This window comes from Oscarella lobularis, chromosome 5 (assembly GCF_947507565.1).
Source record: "Oscarella lobularis chromosome 5, ooOscLobu1.1, whole genome shotgun sequence".
Lineage (NCBI taxonomy): Eukaryota > Metazoa > Porifera > Homoscleromorpha > Homosclerophorida > Oscarellidae > Oscarella > Oscarella lobularis.
In genome coordinates, this window is record NC_089179.1 from 3516985 (window position 1) to 3536197 (window position 19213).

At 48.6% G+C, this 19213-nt stretch overlaps 4 protein-coding genes and 4 long non-coding RNA genes across 11 annotated transcripts; 4 read left to right on the forward strand and 4 right to left on the reverse strand.

Moving 5' to 3' along the window:
* The first annotated feature begins 544 nt into the window (after nucleotides 1-544).
* Nucleotides 545-2183, forward strand: LOC136187692 (uncharacterized). Its single transcript, XM_065975350.1, has 4 exons — nucleotides 545-641; nucleotides 1041-1490; nucleotides 1535-1972; nucleotides 2026-2183. Exons 1-4 carry the CDS (start codon nucleotides 569-571, stop codon nucleotides 2031-2033), a joined length of 969 nt encoding a protein of 322 aa, XP_065831422.1. The 5' UTR covers nucleotides 545-568; the 3' UTR covers nucleotides 2034-2183.
* On the reverse strand, nucleotides 987-2770 carry LOC136187693 (uncharacterized). 2 transcript variants are annotated; one of them, XR_010669953.1, is made up of 3 exons: nucleotides 2682-2770; nucleotides 2490-2539; nucleotides 987-2429 (listed from the first exon to the last, which is right to left on the reverse strand). It is a non-coding gene; the product is annotated as an uncharacterized lncRNA (long non-coding RNA). The 2 variants fall into 2 exon arrangements; XR_010669952.1 differs by lacking the exon at nucleotides 2682-2770 and having other exon boundaries at nucleotides 2490-2675.
* A 2769-nt stretch (nucleotides 2771-5539) lies between these two features.
* LOC136187845 (uncharacterized) lies at nucleotides 5540-10333 on the forward strand. The gene is made up of 5 exons (XM_065975562.1): nucleotides 5540-5669; nucleotides 6014-6460; nucleotides 6519-6950; nucleotides 7007-7029; nucleotides 10215-10333. Exons 1-4 carry the CDS (start codon nucleotides 5564-5566, stop codon nucleotides 7012-7014), a joined length of 993 nt encoding a protein of 330 aa, XP_065831634.1. The 5' UTR covers nucleotides 5540-5563; the 3' UTR covers nucleotides 7015-7029; nucleotides 10215-10333.
* LOC136187080 (uncharacterized) lies at nucleotides 7198-8257 on the reverse strand. Its single transcript, XR_010669834.1, has 5 exons — nucleotides 8225-8257; nucleotides 7870-7927; nucleotides 7502-7810; nucleotides 7420-7448; nucleotides 7198-7351 (listed from the first exon to the last, which is right to left on the reverse strand). It is a non-coding gene; the product is annotated as an uncharacterized lncRNA (long non-coding RNA).
* Nucleotides 9449-10265, forward strand: LOC136187846 (fucolectin-like). The gene is made up of 3 exons (XM_065975563.1): nucleotides 9449-9656; nucleotides 9701-10138; nucleotides 10192-10265. The coding sequence occupies exons 1-3, from the start codon at nucleotides 9464-9466 to the stop codon at nucleotides 10197-10199; spliced, it is 639 nt and encodes a 212-aa protein (XP_065831635.1). The 5' UTR covers nucleotides 9449-9463; the 3' UTR covers nucleotides 10200-10265.
* A 3468-nt stretch (nucleotides 10334-13801) lies between the features above and the next one.
* LOC136187008 (uncharacterized) lies at nucleotides 13802-15513 on the reverse strand. Its single transcript, XR_010669818.1, has 2 exons — nucleotides 15405-15513; nucleotides 13802-15140 (listed from the first exon to the last, which is right to left on the reverse strand). It is a non-coding gene; the product is annotated as an uncharacterized lncRNA (long non-coding RNA).
* A 1141-nt stretch (nucleotides 15514-16654) lies between these two features.
* On the forward strand, nucleotides 16655-18407 carry LOC136187853 (fucolectin-5-like). Its single transcript, XM_065975570.1, has 4 exons — nucleotides 16655-16765; nucleotides 17295-17744; nucleotides 17795-18229; nucleotides 18284-18407. Exons 1-4 carry the CDS (start codon nucleotides 16693-16695, stop codon nucleotides 18289-18291), a joined length of 966 nt encoding a protein of 321 aa, XP_065831642.1. The 5' UTR covers nucleotides 16655-16692; the 3' UTR covers nucleotides 18292-18407.
* On the reverse strand, nucleotides 17241-18931 carry LOC136187855 (uncharacterized). Of its 3 annotated transcripts, none has more exons than XR_010670008.1 (3): nucleotides 18822-18931; nucleotides 18184-18575; nucleotides 17241-18093 (listed from the first exon to the last, which is right to left on the reverse strand). It is a non-coding gene; the product is annotated as an uncharacterized lncRNA (long non-coding RNA). The 3 variants fall into 3 exon arrangements; XR_010670007.1 differs by having other exon boundaries at nucleotides 17241-17809; nucleotides 17863-18575; XR_010670006.1 differs by having other exon boundaries at nucleotides 17241-18575.
* Between the last annotated feature and the right edge of the window lie 282 nt (nucleotides 18932-19213).

Below are 19213 nucleotides of genomic sequence, written 5' to 3' on the forward strand. Positions count from 1 at the left end.
CGGATTCGGCTTTGTTCAACTAAAAAATAAACGCGATGACGAAGAGAGCGGGACGCATCTAGCTAGGTAAACATTTTTCTCGTTAGAATAGGCCGTATAGGTGACTTCGAATGCACGTTTTTCACTGGAATAAAATGGCTTTGCGAATCTTTTGTTTACCGCATCCACGTCTTTGTGATCGATCGTCGCCCGAAATACATTCGTTGCCAGCTAACCTAATTTGTTTGAGGAGATGTTCTCATTGGCGTCGTTTTATCAGTGTTTGCAAAGGAACGCGTGCGTGTGTACGGATTCGGCTTTGTTCAAATAAAAAATAAACGCGGGAGGGCAAATGAAGCCGGATTAGTACGCGCCCGCGGGCTGTTTATGTGCGGCCGGCCTGCGACACGCGCTCCTCCACCACAATGTTTGCACGTGAGTGTTAGTGTTAGCAGCTCTAGCTTTATTTATCTAGTTCATCTAATGGACGCGGTAGACCAATGGTTGACAACATACGAATTATAAAGGTCCAGCCGATAGGCTCGTTTGCCCACACGCCCATAGAAAGTCAGACGAAGCGGATCTTACTATGGCATTCCTCCTCGTGACGGCCGTCTTGGCTCTCTTTTCTTCGCTTGCTTTCGGAGCAAATTTCACGAGAGGTAAGGCGAAAGGACTCTGAAACTGTCTCGGCTATTGAAACAATCCAAGGCAATCCGCCTTTTCTCCAAGCGTCTAAGTAGAGGCACAGTAACAAATCGAAACTTCGATTTAATTAACGTGCTCTTTCGGCACCTGTTGAGCCATAGATATACGCATGGTTGAACGACAGATCCTGACACTACAGATGGCGACCGGCCGGTTCTGCCAATTTGGGTTCATTATCATTTGGGTTCATTATCTTATCTCGGGGAGGAGGGGGGGGGGGGGGGGGACAGTACCAATTATGTATGGTAAGTAACTTACTTTACCCCGCCTCATGCAGAGTAGCATTCCCACTCATAGACTGAAACTAAATCTCGGCGCTTTATTATCAGTCAACAATCACGGTGTTCTTTTAGACTACAAAATTGTGAGAGACTCTGTGGCATATTACACAGATTTGGCAGTTTATGGAACAGCAACGCAGAGCTCTACCTTGTCTCACACGTGCAAGCCCACCGCTTCAAAAGCGACGGACGGAAACAACGAAGGCGTCTTCCATCCGTGGTGCTCAGTCACTCACACGAACAACGATGCCTCAGCGTGGTGGGAAGTCGACTTGAAGGCCAATTCAGTCGTCTTTTCAGTCGTTCTTTTCAATCGCATCGACTGCTGCATGGACCGTCTCTCCAACTTCGACGTCATAGTGAAGGATCAATCCCACAAGGTCTTGAAAAGCTTTTACGAACGTGTGGGTGGCAGAGAGATGATGGCCTACTCAGTGCGTCCCTCACTGAAAGGAGCACGCTACGTTCGAGTTCAGCTTCGCGGAACAAACTATCTCAGTCTCGCTGAAGTAGACGTTTACGGTAAGAAGAGTCAGGACTCGGCATCACGTAGGTATTTTTTATAGGAATAAATCAATTCGCTACGGAAAGAGACTTAGCCGGAAACCGACCTGCTACTCAAAGCTCGACGTATAGTAACAAGTGCTCACCAACCGCTTCTAAGGCGGTCGACGGTAACACGGAAGGCGTCTTCTCTCCGTGGTGCTCCGTCACGCACACGAACAACGACCAGCAAGCGTGGTGGCAGGTCGATCTCCAAGGCTCGCGTACTGTCCACTCAGTTCGCGTTTTTAATCGCGTCGACTGCTGCATGGAACGTCTCGCCAATTTCAACGTCACGCTGCGAAACTTGGCCGGAGCGACGCTGGGGACGAAATATTTCGCTGGTGGCACGAATACAGAAATATATGCATTCGATCAAATAAGAGTCAATGACGTCAGATACGTTCGCGTTCACCTCCTCGGACAGAACTATCTGAGTCTCGCTGAAGTTCAAGTGATTGGTAATGACGGGATCATTAGGGGAATAAATTCTTTTTCTATACTGATGCTTTAGGCGAGTGAGCTTCCCATCCGCTCGAATCAGTGAAATGACATTTTCTGAATGTTTGATGCTCGCTTGTCTGCACGTCTTCGATGTTCTCGCTTGTCGTCCTGCTGCTGCTGCTGTTGCTTAATGGAATGTTTGCATTTGATCACGTGTGCACAGTATGGAACTTCTTCGGGGACCCCCTCGCATCGTACTATACGCAAAAAGAGAAAGCCATACCGTAAAAACGTTTCCTCTTCCACGTCGGGCGCCGCCTCGATCGCGCATAGACCTCTTGCGAGAGAGGATAGAGAAGAAAGGCAACTCCTGCTACGTCACGCGTTCACCAAAGCCCCGTACGCACTACGCACACCTATTTATTTCATTTTCTATCTAGCGTCGCCCTTTTCAATTATAGTATCTTCATCGATCTTTAATAAATCGAACGAGAATTAAAACGCGGTATTTTTTCGTCAGAAAAAGGGACTTACTTCTGGAAATTTCTCTAGAAGATAGTCTACAATATCTCCGCAAACGTCTCCTTGAATACCAATCTCATATTCGCCAGTAACAGACGATTTGCGTGTATGTAGTGTTTCGGAGGGCGAGTCGCGTGTATTTCGGCGTTCGAAGGTTCGAGGGGGCCCCCTTCGCGTTCTTCTATGCATGCAGTAGGGTCGTACCGTCTGGACGCTTCCACATCGGGCTGCCTTGATTGTGCATAGGCCTTTTGCGAGACTGAGAGGGGAGTCGCCATGGTCGCCATCGTCTTTTTTCCTGATGTCCCGTAAATGATGCCCCGTACGCGAAATCGATTCGATTCTCTCGCGATCGACAATGATCTTCGAAAGGTTTGTAGCTAGTCTGCTGTTCGAAGAGAAGAGCGTTCGTTGCGTCGTGTTTTGATCTTCCGCCATTTTGGATATTGCGTCATAATTTCTGGTCTGGCCGCCGGTCAAACCTGTTTTCGAACCGGTTTAGAATTCGCACCTATTCGGTCAAACCAATGAGCTCTCTCTACGTCACATCACGTGACAGCGGACCAATGAGAGCGCTCGGTGAATGGGCGGGGCGCGCTCTTCAAAATAGCGACGAGCACACCGATTTCCTTCAGTTGCGGCTGAGGGTGGGTGCGGCGTGGAGCAATCTGCGTCTCATCCTTGAGATGGACTGGCTCGGGAGATTCGACAGAAGGCAAGTGAGGATAGTTGGAACTCAGCGTGGCCCACGGGTAATTCCGTGCCGGAGCCCCTAGGCAGGGCGATGGGGGGCTTATGCCTCGGTTTACGCACTGGGATTTAACGATCGCCAAAGTCTTATTGTTGCCAATAAGCACGGCTCACGTTAGGCACGAGTGAGCACGGCTTAGAGGGGGTGTCGCAAGCGGCCTGGTTGCCGGCACTTATCTCACCCGATGGCACGATTAGACGGAGGATGATCCGGCCCAGGAGCCTTCGATTCCTCCATTGCACTGTCTTCATTGTTGACTCCTACAAACAGCGGTCAGCCTCTCTCCACTCCACAAGGCCCGGTTCTTCTCAGGAAGACATGCATACCGAAGGCTTTGGTACCAGCGCACCGGGGTTTCGGTATTAGGGGCCGATCCTCATCCAGGTGGGTACTGAATGGAGTGTCCGAGGACCCGCAACTCGCCCGACATTTTTTGGAAGGGGGTCTTCGCTTTGCGAAGACTCGATCACCTGGGCTACGACGCGTCCGAACCTCCTCGCGGTGTAGCCTGGGTAACGCGAATACGGACGCAACCAAAAGGTACGTACACGGTTTGATCGACAGTAGCTAATCTCTTTCTTTCTAGGCAAGAACTCGGACGAAAGAAAAAAAAGTAAACATTTTTCTCGTTAGTATAGGCCGTATGTGACTTTGTATGCACGTTTTTTGCTCGAATAAAATGGTTTTGCGAATCGATGTATCACTTCGATATCCACGTGACCGCGCGTAAAATATCTTTGGGATATCTAATTGATTGTCCGTTCTCGCTTGTCACTGCAGTGATTTGAGACGGCAGAAGGACCCATTCGCGTCGTCATGCAAGCGGACGTTTCCCGCCGAAAACTGACAAACAATCGTTTGCGGTACATAATAGTCGCGTGGGCCGTCAGCTAGCCTGGCCGTCAGCTGGTCGCTTCCATAACAAACGCGGAGGGCGAAGCCGGATCAGGGGCTGACCCGCGCTTCTCAACCCCCACGATGTTTGCACGTGAACGTGTCTTTACAGCTTTAGCTCGAATTACTTACATGGCTCGCGTCGCCCAAAGAAAGCCAAACGAAGCGGACCTCAGTATGACACTCCTCTAGACGGCCGTCTTGGTTGCTACTGTTCTCTTTTCCTCGCTCGCATTCGGAGCAAATATGACGAGAGGTAAGGCACAGGCAAAGGAACTAGCGAACTGTCTCGTCGATTTGAGGCGGCAGATGGTCTCATTAGCGTCGTTTTATCAGTCTTTGCAAAGGAACGCGTGCGTTCTGGTGTACAGATTCGGCTTTGTTTAGTTACAAAAATAAACGCGGTGGGCAAATAAAGCCGGATTAGTACGCCCGGCACCGGCCGCTTCTGCGTAAAGCGCCCGCGGCCCGCGGGCGCTTTACGCAGAAGCGGCCGACCTGCGACCCGCGCTCCTCAATCTAGTAAACGCCGTAGACCAATGGTTGACAACATACGAATTATAAAGGTCCAGCCGATAGGCTCGTTTGCCCACACGCCCGTAGGAAGCCAGACGAAGCGGATCTTACTATGGCATTCCTCCTCTTGACGGCCGTCTTGGCTCTCTTTTCTTCACTTGCTTTCGGAGCAAATTTCACGAGAGGTAAGGCGAAAGGACTCTGAAACTGTCTCGGCTATTGAAACAATTCAAAGCAATGCGCATTTTCTCCAAGCTTCTAAGTAGAGGCACTGTAACAAATCGCAACTTCAATTTAACGTGCTCTTTCGGCACCTGTTGAGCCATAGATGTAATATCTATGGTTGAACGACCGTACTACGGACAGATCCTGACACCAGATGGCGACCGACTGGTTCTGGGCTACGACGCGTCCGAACCTCCCCGCGGTGTAGCCTGGGTAACGCGAATACGGATGCAACCAAAAGGTACGTATAGGGATTGATCGACAGTAGCTAATCTCTTTTTTCTTCTAGGCAAAAAGTCGGACGATCGAAAGACGCGATGACGAAGCGAACGGGACGCATTGAAAATAAATATAGTGAGGTAAACATTTTTTCTCGTTAGAATAGGCCGTAGGTGACTTTGTATGAACGTTTTTTACTCGAATAAAATCGTTTTGCGTATGTATGCAAACTGAAGGCCGGAACGCATGCTCTTGGGCAGAAAACCGACAAACAAGGCGACGGCCGGTCGATCGCTTCCATCATGAAAAACAAACGCGGATGAAGCCTGATCAGCGGCTGGCCCACGCTTCTCAACCGCGACTTTGCATATGAATGTGTTTTTACGCCTTGAGCTTTATTTATCTAACGCATGCTATAGGGCCCAGCGAATAGGCTCGTTCGCCACACGCCCTAAGAAAGCCAGACGAAGCGGATCTCAGTATGGCACTCCTCGTGACGGCCGTCTTGGTTGCTACTGCTCTCTTTTCCTCGCTCGCATTCGGAGCAAATATCACGGATACTAGTATCCGTGCAAATATGACGAGAGGTAAGGCACAGGCAAAGGGACGACTAGTGAACTGTCTCGCCTATTGAAACAATTCAAAGCAATTTTCTCCAAACCTAAATAGTAACTAAAAAAAACGAAGGCACTCTAAGGAATCGTTACGTGAGCTACAGTACTGTACGGACAGATCCTGACGTTGGAGGCCGACCCTGAGAGGATGCAAAAATAATAGAATAGTAATTGTGATGACGAACTCGTGTCTCGTCATCTATATCCTCCGTAGGATAGAACTATTAGAGGATAGTGATAGTATGATAGTATTGCCCTGGCGACACCTTAGAGGAAACTAAAACTCGACAGTCAACATATCCACGATGTTTTTCTAGATTACATAATTCTGAGAGACTCGATGACACAATACGCTGATTTGTCAGCTTATGGAACAGCAACGCAGAGCTCTACCTTTTCTCACTCGTGCAAGCCCAACGCTTCAAAAGCGATTGACGGAAACAGCGAAGGCGTCTTCCGGTGGTGCTCAGTCACTCACACGAACCAGGATGCCGCAGCGTGGTGGGAAGTCGACTTGAAGGTAAGTTCAAGCGTCGTTTCAGTCGTTCTTTTCAATCGCGTCGACTGCTGCATGAACCGTCTCTCCAACTTCAACGTCCTACTGAAAGATCAATTGCACAAAGTCTTGAGAAGCTATTACGAAGGTCGTGGTGGCAGAGAAATCATGTCTTTTCCAGTGCGTCCCACACGTACTGGAGTCTACTACGTTCGAGTTCAGCTTCGCAGAAAAAACTATCTCAGTCTCGCTGAAGTAGACGTTTACGGTAAAGGCTCTTATCACTTAACTAACTCAACTTGTATTATTTAAATTATTATTTTTAGGAACAAACGACGTTGCCACCCAAAGAAACTTAGCCCGAAACCAACCTGCACTTCAAAGCTCGACCTACTATTACTCATGCTCGCCAACCGCTTCTAAGGCCGTCGACGGTAACGCGGAGGGTTCCTTCCATTGGTGCTCGGTCAGTCACACGAATAACGACCACCAAGCGTGGTGGCAGGTCGATCTCCAAGGCTCACATACTGTCAACCGTGTGCACGTGTTCAATCGCGTCGACTGTTGCATGGAACGTCTCGCCAATTTCAACGTCACGCTGCGAGACTCGACCGGAGCGACGAAGGCGACGAAACATTTCTCTGGTGGCACACCTACTGAAATATATAAATTCCAGCAAACAGTCCATGACGTCAGATACGTTTGCGTTCAACTCCTCGGACAGAACTATCTCAGTCTCGCTGAAGTTCAAGTGATTGGTAATGTGACGGGATCATTAGGGGAATAAATTCTTTTTCTATATTCGTGTTTTTAGGAACGTGAGCTTCCATCCGCTCGAATCGACGAAATGACATTTTCTGAATGTTTGATGCTCGCTTGTCTGCACGTCTTGGATGTTCTGGCTTGTTGTCTTGCTGCTGCTGCTGTTGCTTAATGGAATATTTGCATTTGATCACGTGTGCACCGTACGCAATATAGATGACCCCCCCCCCCCCCCCCCATGAAACATAATAAGTGAAGCCGGATGGGAGCTTTACGTGTTCGTTGCGTCGTGTTTCGATCTTCCGCCATTTTGGATATTGGTCATAATTCGAAAACTTGTTGTACACAACATCGCATCCTTTCACATGGCGTTTGTTGACGCGCTCTGAACAGAGACCTGTAAAAAGCAGAAAAGCAAGCAACAAAAAATTCATACGCGTTTCCCAACCCCTCACACACACTCACCGACTCCATCCCAGCTGCTAATTCATCAACTAAAAGCAGATTGAATGAGAGCTATGCAGCATATGACATTTGTTTTTCTTACCGGACGTCTTTTTTTTAAGATTGCTGGTTCGGATTGGGTACACAAGGTCGTTTCCTCTCCGTTGTAGTTCATTTTGAACGTGACTTGGCATTGGTATTGACCAGGGCAATTTTTAGGATCCTTTACGATCAATGTGCTTGAAACTGTTCCTGCCGCATGATTGATCAGTTCGTACATCTCATCGTCAGACTCCAGCTCTGTCATTTAGCAGCCACTTGAAAGACGGCGTCCAGCCTCTGCACTTTGCAGTACAAATGACAATCCCATCTTCAGAAATTGAGTCTTGTATGCTAACGCTCGGGATTCCGTCTGTTTGAAAAGTACAATATCGAATAATAAACCACGTTTAAGATTGCTATCGTAGATACCAAATAGCAGTGACATTTTCACTCACAGAAAGTAGCAGAATCAAATCTGTTTCCAGATCTACATGAAAACGCAATAGTTTAGCCCCACTACTAACGCTACCCCCAATTTGCGCCGACCCGCCGTGTTTTAGAGTTTGCTAGCCTCGCGTGCCAGGCTCTCCCCGTAGTGACGCGAGTTAGCGCCCCACTCCGGGGAGAGCCTTGGTCTGACGCTATGACGTCATGCCCTGCTCTTGGCATGTGATCATTATGTCATGATTCGGCAGACGTTGCGAGACAGGCTGGATACGAGCCTAACTCGGAGTCGGCCGCTGGTTTCGACGTCGTTCAGTATTCCGCTTGTCGTGTTACGTACCTCATAAGCAGCGATAAGCAGCGATAAGCAGCGAGAGCGACGAGCGGTTCGGCTCAAAAGTAGCGCATGCGCAAAAGTAGCCTCGATACTCCAGACCCTCGCGCGTTGGCGAGAGGATCACGTGGTTTTTCGAACCGAGCGAGCCAATAACAGGTCTCAATAGTAACAGTCGGTAGACTCCTTTTCTATACGTATTTAAAATGGCTTTGCGAATCGCGTGTTTATCGCATCCACGTCTTTGATCGATCGTCGCCCGCAAACGAACGCGTGCTGGTGTACGGATTCGGCTTTGTTCAACTAAAAAAATAAACGCGGTGGGCAAATGAAGCCGGATTAAAACGCCCGCGGGCGCTTTATGTGCAGAAGCGGCCAGCCTGCGACACGCGCTCCTCAACCACGATGTTTGCACGTGAGTGTGAGCAGGTCTAGCTTTATTTATCTAGTTCATCTAATAAACGCGGTAGACCAATGGTTGACAACGTACGAATTATAAAGGTCCAGCCGATAGGCTCGCTTGCCCCACACGCCCATAGAAAGCCAGACGAAGCGGATCTTACTATGGCATTCCTCCTCGTGACGGCCGTCTTGGCTCTCTTTTCTTCGCTTGCTTTCGGAGCAAATTTCACGAGAGGTAAGGCGAAAGGACTCTGAAACTGTCTCGGCTATGGAGACAATTCAAAGCAATGCTCATTTTCTCCAAGCTTCTAAGTAGAGGCACTGTAACAAATCGCAACTTCAATTTATAATTTAATGTGCTCTTTGGTTTAACGACCGACCGTACGGATAGATCCTGACACTGAAGATGGCGACCGGCTGGTTCTGCCAATTCGGGTTCATCGGGGGGGGGCGGAAGCAGGCCCTGAGAGAGTGTACTAATTATGATAATTACTTTACCCCGCCTACGTAGTCGACTCAGGACTCTGTGGCCTAAAACTAAAACTCGGCGCTTTATTATCAGTCAACAATCACGGTGTTCTTTTAGACTACAAAATTCTGAGAGACTCTCGGGCATATTACACAGATTTGGCAGTTTATGGAACAGCAACGCAGAGCTCTACCTTGTCTCACACGTGCAAGCCCACCGCTTCAAAAGCGACGGACGGAAACAACGAAGGCGTCTTCCATCCGTGGTGCTCAGTCACTCACACGAACAACGATGCCTCAGCGTGGTGGGAAGTCGACTTGAAGGCCAATTCAGTCGTCTTTTCAGTCGTTGTTTTCAATCGCATCGACTGCTGCATGGACCGTCTCTCCAACTTCGACGTCATAGTGAAGGATCAATCCCACAAGGTCTTGAAAAGCTTTTACGAACGTGTGGGTGGCAGAGAGATGATGGCCTACTCAGTGCGTCCCTCACTGAAAGGAGCACGCTACGTTCGAGTTCAGCTTCGCGGAACAAACTATCTCAGTCTCGCTGAAGTAGACGTTTACGGTAAGAAGAGTCAGGACTCGGCATCACGTAGGTATTTTTTATAGGAGTAAATCAATTCGCTACGGAAAGAGACTTAGCCCGAAACAAACCTGCTACTCAAAGCTCGACTGTAGCTCACGCCTGCTCCCCAACCGCTTCTAAGGCTGTCGACGGTAACACGGAAGGCGTCTTCTATCCGTGGTGCTCCGTCACGCACACGAACAACGATGATCAAGCGTGGTGGCAGGTCGATCTCCAAGGCTCGCGTACTGTCCACTCAGTTCGCGTTTTTAATCGCGTCGACTGCTGCATGGAACGTCTCGCCAATTTCAACGTCACGCTGCGAAACTCGGCCGGAGCGACGCTGGGGACGAAATATTTCGCTGGTGGCACGAATACAGAAATATATACATTCCAACAGATAGTAGTCCATGAGGTCAGATACGTTCGCGTTCACCTCCTCGGAAAGAACTATCTCAGTCTCGCTGAAGTACAAGTGATTGGTAATGACGGGATCATTAGGGGAATAAATTCTTTTTCTATACTCATGTTTTAGGCGAGTGAGCTTCCATCCGCTCAAATCAGCGAAATGACATTTTTTTGAATGGTTGATGCTCACTTGTCTGCACGTCTTGCATGTTCTGTCTTGTCGTCCTGCTGCTGCTGCTGTTGCTTAATGGAATATTTGCATTTGATCACGTGTGCACAGTATGGAATTCTTCGCTTGTGTACTGTACGCCCCGCGGGCGGAAAGGAGACCCCCTCGCAACGCAAAAACAAAAGCCATACCGTCAAAACGTTCCCTCTTCCACGTCGGGCGCCGCCTCGATCGCGCATAGACCTCTTGCGAGAGAGGATACAGTGTAGAGAAGAAAGAGAACTACTGCTACGTCACGCGTTCACCAAAGCCCCGTACGCACTACGCACACCTATTTATTTCATTTTCTATTTAGCGTCGCCCTTTTCAATTAAAGTATCTTCATCGACCTTTAATAAATCGAACGAGAATTAAAACGCGGTATTTTTTCGTCAGAAAAAGGGACTTACTTCTGGAAATTTCTCTAGAAGATAGTCTACAATATCTCCGCAAACGTCTCCTTGAATAACAATCTCATCTTCGCCAGTAACAGACGATCCGCGTGTATGTAGTGTTTCGGGGAGCGAGTCGCGTGTATTTCGGCGTCGAACGTTCGAGGGGGGCCCCTTCGCGTCCTTCTATGCATGCAGTAGGGTCGTACCGTCTGGACGCTTCCACATCGGGCCGCCTTGATTGTGCATAGGCCCTTTGCGAGACTGAGAAGGAGATTGCGGAGTCGCCATCGTCTTTTTGTCCCGTAAAATGCCCCGTACGCGAAATCCTTTCGATTCTCTCGCGATCGACAATGATCTTCGAAAGCTACCGTAGTCTGCGGTTCGAAGAGAAGAGCGTTCGTTGCGTCGTGTTTCCATCTTCCGCCATTTTCGATGTTGCGTCATAATTTCTAGTCTTGCCGCCGGTCAAACCTGTTTTCGAACCGGTTTAGAATTCGCACCTATTCGGTCAAACCAATGAGAGCACTGTACGTCACACCACGTGACACAGCGGACCAATGAGAGCGCTGGGTGAATGGGCGGGGCGCGCTCTTCAAAATAGCGACGAGCGCACCGATTTCCTTCAGTTGCGGCTGAGGGTGGGTGCGGCGTGGAGCAATCTGCGTCTCATCCTTGAGATGGACTGGCTCGGGAGATTCGACAGAAGGCAAGTGAGGATAGTTGGAACTCAGCGTGGCCCACGGGTAATTCCGTGCCGGAGCCCCTAGGCAGGGCGATGGGGGGCTTATGCCTCGGTTTACGCACTGGGATTTAACGATCGCCAAAGTCTTATTGTTGCCAATAAGCACGGCTCACGTTAGGCACGAGTGAGCACGGCTTAGAGGGGGTGTTCAACCATGGCCTGGTTGCCGGCACTTATCTCACCCGATGGCACGATTAGACGGAGGATGATCCGGCCCAGGAGCCTTCGATTCCTCCATTGCACTGTCTTCATTGTTGACTCCTACAAGCAGTGGTCAGCCTCTCTCCACTCCACAAGGCCCGGTTCTTCTCAGGAAGACATACCGAAGGCTTTGGTACCAGCGCACCGGGGTTTCGGTATTAGGGGCCGATTCTCATCCAGGTGGGTACTGATCGGAGTGGCCGAGGACCCGCAACTCGCCCGACATTTTTTGGAAGGGGGTCATCGCTTTGCGAAGACTTCCCTGGGCTACAACGCGTCCGAACCTCCTCGCGGTGTAGCCTGGGTAACGCGAATACGGACGCAACCAAAAGGTACGTATACGGATTGATCGACAGTAGCTAATCTCTTTTTTCTTCTAGGGCAAAAAGTCGGACGATCGAAAGACGCGATGACGAAGCAAACGGGACGCATTGAAAATGAATCTAGCTAGGTAAACATTTTTTCTCGTTACAGTAGGCCGTACGTGACTCTGTAAGCACGTTTTCTTATTCGAATAAAATCGTTTTGCGTATGTATCGCTTCCACGTGACCGCGTAAAATTTCTTTGGGGATATGTAATTGATGGTCGCCGAAACGCCGTTGATTGTCGGCTCACCTTCGTTCCCGGCCGCTTGTCACTGCAGTGATTTGAGACGGCAGAAGGTCATCAAGCGGACATTTTATGCGTGCAAACTGAAGGCGGGAACTCATGCTCTTGGGCAGAAAACCGACAAACAAGGCGCCAAGCCGATCGCTTCCATCATGAAAAACAAACGCGGATGAAGCCGGATCAGCGGCTGCATGGCCCGCGGCAATTTTGCAAGTGAATGTGTTTTTACAGCTTTAGCTTTATTTATCTAACGCATACTATAGGGCCTAGCGAATACAGTAGGCTCGATCGTTCGCCACACGCCCAAAGAAAGCCAGACGAAGCGGATCACAGTATGGCACTCCTCGTGACGGCCGTCTTGGTTGCTACTGCTCTCTTTTCCTCGCTCGCATTCGGAGCAAATATGACGAGAGGTAATTAAGTGAGACTATAAAGGAGTTGAACTGCATGTCGCGCGACTTACAAAACCGATTGCAAAGTCGTGTCCTTTGGACACCTTGCTATATAGGGAGGTATAGGGTGGGTTGAACGATTGGCGCTCCCCATGCCGCTCTCTGCCTGATCGCGATAACGTTATCCTAAATTAACGTCCGATCATCTCTTTCTAAGTAAACATTTTTCTCGTTAATATAGGCCGTATGTGACTTTGTGTGCACGTTTTTTGCTCGAATATAATGGTTTTGCGAATCGATGTATCACTTCGATATCCACGTGACCGCGCGTAAAATATCTTTGGGATATCTAATCGATTGTCCGTTCTCGCTTGTCACTGCAGTGATTTGAGACGAAGGTCCCACTCGCGTCGTCATGCAAGCGGACGTTTCACGCCGAAAACTGACAAACAATCGTTTGCGGTACATAATAGTCGCGTGGGCCGTCAGCTGACCGTCAGCTGGCCTTCAGCTGGCCGTCAGCTGGCCGCTTCCGTAACAAACGCGGAGGGAAGCAACTGAAGCCGGATCAGGGCTGGCCCGCGCTTCTCAACCCCCACGATGTTTGCACGTGAACGTGTTTTGCATTTTATCTAAACGCGTCGTACAAAAGGGCCCAGCGAATAGGTTCGTTCGCCACACGCCCAAAGAAAGCCAAACGAAGCGGATCTCAGTATGACACTCCTCGTGACGGCCGTCTTGGTTGCTACTGCTCTCTTTTCCTCGTTCGCATTCGGAGCAAATATGACGAGAGGTAAGTGAGACTATAAAGGAGTTGAACTGCATGTCGCGACTTACAAACCGATTGTCGTGTCCTTTGGACACCTTGGTATATAGTGAGGTATAGGGTGGGTTGAACGATTGGCGCTCTCCATGCCGCTCTCTAGCTGCCTGATCGCGATAAAGTTATCCTAAATTAACGTCCCCGCCTAGGCGAAAGGACTCTGAAACTGTCTCGGCTATTGAAAAAATTCAAAGCAATGCGCATTTTCTCCACGCTTCTAAGTAGAGGCACTTTCTATCTCCACACGTCTCAGGGGGGCTGAGAGAGTGTACTTATTATGATATGTAAATTACTTTACCCCGCCTAGTCGACTCAGGCCTCTGTAGGGTGACTATATAGGATATACTGCCCGCCGCAAACTAAAACTAAAACTAAAACTCGGCGCTTTATTATCAGTCAACAATCACGGTGTTCTTTTAGACTACAAAATTCTGAGACTCCGCGACCCATTACGCAAATTTGGCAGTCTATGGAACACCTACGCAGAGCTCTACCTATTCTCACTCGTGCAACCCCACCGCTTCAAAAGCGACGGACGGAAACACCGAAGGCGTCTTCTCTCCGTGGTGCTCGGTCACTTGGACCAACAACAATGAGCTATCGTGGTGGGAAGTCGACTTGAAAGCCAGTTCAACCATATATTCAGTCGTTGTTTTCAATCGCGTCGACTGCTGCATGGACCGTCTCACCAACTTCGACGTCATACTGAAGGATCAATCCAAAAAGGTCTTGAGAAGCATTCACGAAGTTAAGGGTGGCAGAGAGATCATGGCCTTCGCAATGCCTCCCATACTGACAGGAGTACGTTACGTTCGAATTCAGCTTCGCGACGAAAACTATCTCAGTCTCGCTGAAGTAGACGTTTACGGTAAGAAGAGTCAATTGAAGGACTCGGTATCACGTAGGTATTTTTTATAGGACAAAATAAACTCGTTACGGAAAGAAACTTAGCCCGATACCAACCTGCTACTCAAAGCTCGACGTACAGTCACTCGTGCTTTCCAACCGCTTCTGTAGCCGTCGATGGTAACACGGAAGGTTTCTTCTATCCGTGGTGCTCGGTCTCATTAACCAACAAGGACCGGGAAGCGTGGTGGCAGGTCGATCTCCAAGGCTCACATACTATCAACCGTGTTCACGTGTTCAATCGCGTCGACAAGTTCATGGAACGTCTCGCCAATTTCAACGTCACGCTGAAAAACGCGGACAAAACGACGCAGGCGACGAAACATTTCGCTGGTGGCGCGCAAACCCAAATATATACATTCGATCAAATAGTCAATGACGTCAGATACGTTCGCGTTCACTTCATCGGAAGCGGCTATCTGACTCTCGCTGAAGTTCAAGTGTTTGGTAAGGAAAAGGCCATTAGAGGAATAATTCCGTTTTTCTATATTGATGCTCTAGGCAAGTGAGCTACCATCCGCTTGAATCGGCGAAATGACATTTTCTGAATGTTTAATGTTTGCTTGTCTGCACGTCTTGGATGTTCGTCTTGCTGCTGTCGCTTAATGGAATATTTGCATTTGATCACGTGTGCACAGTACGCATTATAGTCCCCCCCTCATTATAAGAGATCAGCCAATAGGCGGATCTTATCATGGGATTCCTTTTAGTGGACGGCCGTCTTGGGTTCCTCTGCTCTCTTTCCCCCTCTTTTCCTCGCTTGCATTCGGAGCCAATTTCACGAGAGGCAAGTGAGACTCTAAAGGAGCATCAATTGAACTACATGTCGCGCGATTGCAACGTCAAAGAAAGAATGTAAACGTGCCTTATTGGATATCTATATAATTAATTTAATTAACGTCGATCTGCTCGCGAAATGACGTTACTGTGAACGTTCGATGATTGCGTTTGCACGTCTTGGATGTTCGCAATTGTTGTCTTGTTGCTTTTAAATGGAATTCTTCGCTTGTGCACGCCCGCGGGCGGAAAGGGGCCCCTCGCATCGCAAAAAGTAAAGCCGTACCGTCAAAACGTTCCCTCTTCTACGTCGGGCGCTGCCTCGATCGCGCATTGACCTCTTGCGAGAGAGGATAGAGAAGAAAGAGAACTCCTGCTACGTCACGCGTTTCACCAAAGCCCGTACAAACTACGTACACCTATTTATTTCATTTTCTATTTAGCGTCGCCTTTTTCAATTATAGTATTTTCATCGATCTTTAATAATTCGAACGAGAATTAAAACGCGGTATTTTTTCGCCAGAAAAAGGACTTACTTCTGGAAATTTCTCTAGAAGATAGTCTACAATATCGACAGTAGCTAATCTCTTTTTTCTTCTAAGGCAAAAAGTCGGACGATCGAAAGACGCGATGACGGGGACATATTCCAGATAAATCTAGCTAGGTAAACATTTTTCTCGTTTAGGCTGTAGGTGCCTTGTATGCACTGGTTTTGCGAATCGATGTATCACTTCGATATCCACGTGACCGCGCGTAAAATATCTTTGGGATATCTAATCGATTGTCCGTTCTCGCTTGTCACTGAAGTGATTTGAGACGGCAGAAGGTCCCACTCGCGTCGTCATGCAAGCGGACGTTTCACGCCGAAAACTGACAAACAATCGTTCGCGGTACATAATAGTCGCGTGGGCCGTCAGCTGGCCGTCAGCTGGCCGTCAGTTGGCCGCTTCCATAACAAACGCGGAGGGAAAGCAAATGAAGCCGGATCAGGGCTGGCCCGCGCTTCTCGATCAACGCCCACGATGTTTGCACGTGAACGTGTTTTGCATTTTATGTTTATTTATCTAAACTATAGGGCCCAGCGAATAGGTTCGTTCGCCACACGCCCAAAGAAAGCCAAACGAAGCGGATTTCAGTATGACACTCCTAGTGACGGCCGTCTTGGTTGCTACTGCTCTCTTTTCCGCGCCCGCATTCGGAGCAAATACGACGAGAAATAAGGCACAGGCAAAGGGACTAGTGAACTGTCTTGTCGATTTGAGGCGGCAGATGGTCTCATTAGCGTCGTTTGATCAGTCTTTGCAAAGGAACGCGTTAAAAAGTAAACGCGGTGGGCAAATGAAGCCGGGTTAGTACGCCCGCGGGCGCTTTATGCAGAAGCGGCCTGCCAGCGACACGCGCTCCTCAACCACAATGTTTGCACGTGAGTGTTAGCAGCTTTAGCTTTATTTATCTAGTTCATCTAATAAACGCGGTAGACCAATGGTTGACAACGTACGAATTATAAAGGTCCAGCGGATAGGCTCGCTTGCCCCACACGCCCATAGAAAGCCAGAGGAAGCGGATCTTATACTATGGCATTCCTCCTCGTGACGGCCGTCTTGGCTCTCTTTTCTTCGCTTGCTTTCGGAGCAAATTTCACGAGAGGTAAGGCGAAAGGACTCTGAAACTGTCTCGGCTATTGAAACAATTCAAAGCAATGCGCATTTTCTCCAAGCTTCTAAGTAGAGGCACTGTAAACAAATCGCAACTTCAATTTATAACGTGCTCTTTCGGCACCTGTTGAGCCATAGATGTAATATCTATGGTTGGGCGACCAGCTGGTTCTGCCAATTTGGGTTCACTATCTTATCTCCACACTTCTCAGGGGGGCTGAGAGTGTGTACTAATTATGATATGTAATTACTTTACCCCGCCTAGGCCATTGTGTCAATTGGGACGTCTTTGTTTGTCTCCTCCTCAGACTAATTTAATATAGACTAACTCAATGAATTCAAGTGCGCTGATTGGGCCGCACTGTACAGTGCGGCGGTACAGACTGAGTGTGCGCAGGTGACCAGACCCTCTTCCTCCCAGAACGAAGACGTCACTATAGGATATACTGCCCGCCGTAAACTAAAACTAAAACTAAAACTCGGCGCTTTATTATCAGTCAACAATCACGGTGTTCTTTTAGACTACAAAATTCTGAGAGACTCCGCGACCTATTACACAAATTTGGCAATCTATGGAACACCTACGCAGAGCTCTACCTATTATCACTCGTGCAACCCCACCGCTTCAAAAGCGATTGACGGAAACACCGAAGGCGTCTTCTCTCCGTGGTGCTCGGTCACTTTAACCAACAACAATTTACGATCGTGGTGGGAAGTCGACTTGAAGGCCAATTCAATCGTATATTCAGTCGTTCTTTTCAATCGCGTCGACTGCTGCATGGACCGTCTCTCCAACTTCGACGTCATACTGAAGGATCAATCCCACAAGGTCTTGAGAAGCCTTCACGAATTTGACGGTGGCAGAGAGATCATAGCCTTCTCAATGTATCCCATGCTGACAGAAGTACGTTACGTTCGAGTTCAGGTTCGCGAAAGAAAACATCTCAGTCTCGCTGAAGTATACGTTTACGGTAAGAAGAGTCAATTGAAGGACTCGGTATCACGTAGGTATTTTTTATAGGAAAAAATCAACTCGCTACGAAAAGAAACTTAGCCCAAAACCAACCTGCTTCTCAAAGCTCGACGTACAGTATCTCGTGCTTACCAACCGCTTCTTTAGCCGTCGACGGTAACACGGAAGGTATCTTCTCTCCGTGGTGCTCGGTCGCATTAACCAACAAGGACCAGCAAGCGTGGTGGCAGGTCGATCTCCAAGACTCGCATACTGTCGACTTGGTTCGTGTTTTTAATCGCGTCGACAAATTGATAGAACGTCTCGCCAATTTCAACGTCACGCTGAAAGACGCGAAAGGCAAAACGCTGGCGACGCAAAATTTCGTTGGTGGCCAGAAAACCCAAATATATACATTCGATCAAATAGTCAATAACGTCAGATACGTTCGCGTTCACCTCATCGGAAACAGCAATCTGGGTATCGCTGAAGTTCAAGTGATTGGTAACGAAAAGACCATTAGAGGAATAATTTCGTTTTTCTATATTGATGCTCTAGGCGAGTGAGCTACCATCCGCTTGAATCGGCGAAATGACATTTCCTGAATGTTTAATGCTTGCTTGTCTGCACGTCTTGGATGTTCGTCTTGCTGCTGTCGCTTAATGGAATATTTGCATTCGATCACGTGTGCACAGTACGCATTATACCCCCCTCCCGCAAGAGATCAGCCAATAGGCGGATCTTACCATGGGATTCCTACACTGACGGCCGTCTTGGGTTCCTCTGCTCTCTTTCCCCCTCTTTTCCTCGCTTGCATTCGGAGCCAATTTCGCGAGAGGCAAGTGAGACTCTAAAGGAGCATCAATTGAACTGCATGTCGCGCGACATTCGATGCAACGTCAAAAGAAAGAATGTAAACGTGCCCTATTGGATATTTCCATAATTAATTTAAATGACGTTACTGAACGTTTGATGATTGCGTTTGCACGTCTTGGACGTTCGCAATTGTTGTCTTCAAGTTGCTGCTGATGCTGTTGCTTTTAAATGGAATTCTTCGGAAAGGGGCCCCCTCGCATCGCAAAAAGTAAAGCCGTACCGTCAAAACGTTCCCTCTTCTACGTCGGGCGCTGCCTTGATCGCGCATAGACCTCTTGCGAGAGAGGATAGAGAAGAAAGAGAACTCCTGTTACGTCACGCGTTTCACCAAAGCCCCGTACAAACTACGTACAGTACACCTATTTATTCCACGTGATCGTGTAAAATTTCTTTGGGGATATGTAATCGAAACGCCGTTGATTGTCGGCTCACCTTCGTTCCTGCTTGTCACTGCAGTGATTTGAGACGGCAGAAGGTCATCAAGCGGACGTTTTATGCGTGCAAACTGAAGGCGGGAACTCATGCTCTTGGGCAGAAAACCGACAAACAAGGCGCCAGCCGATCGCTTCCATCATGAAAAACAAACGCGGACGAAGCCGGATCAGCGGCTGC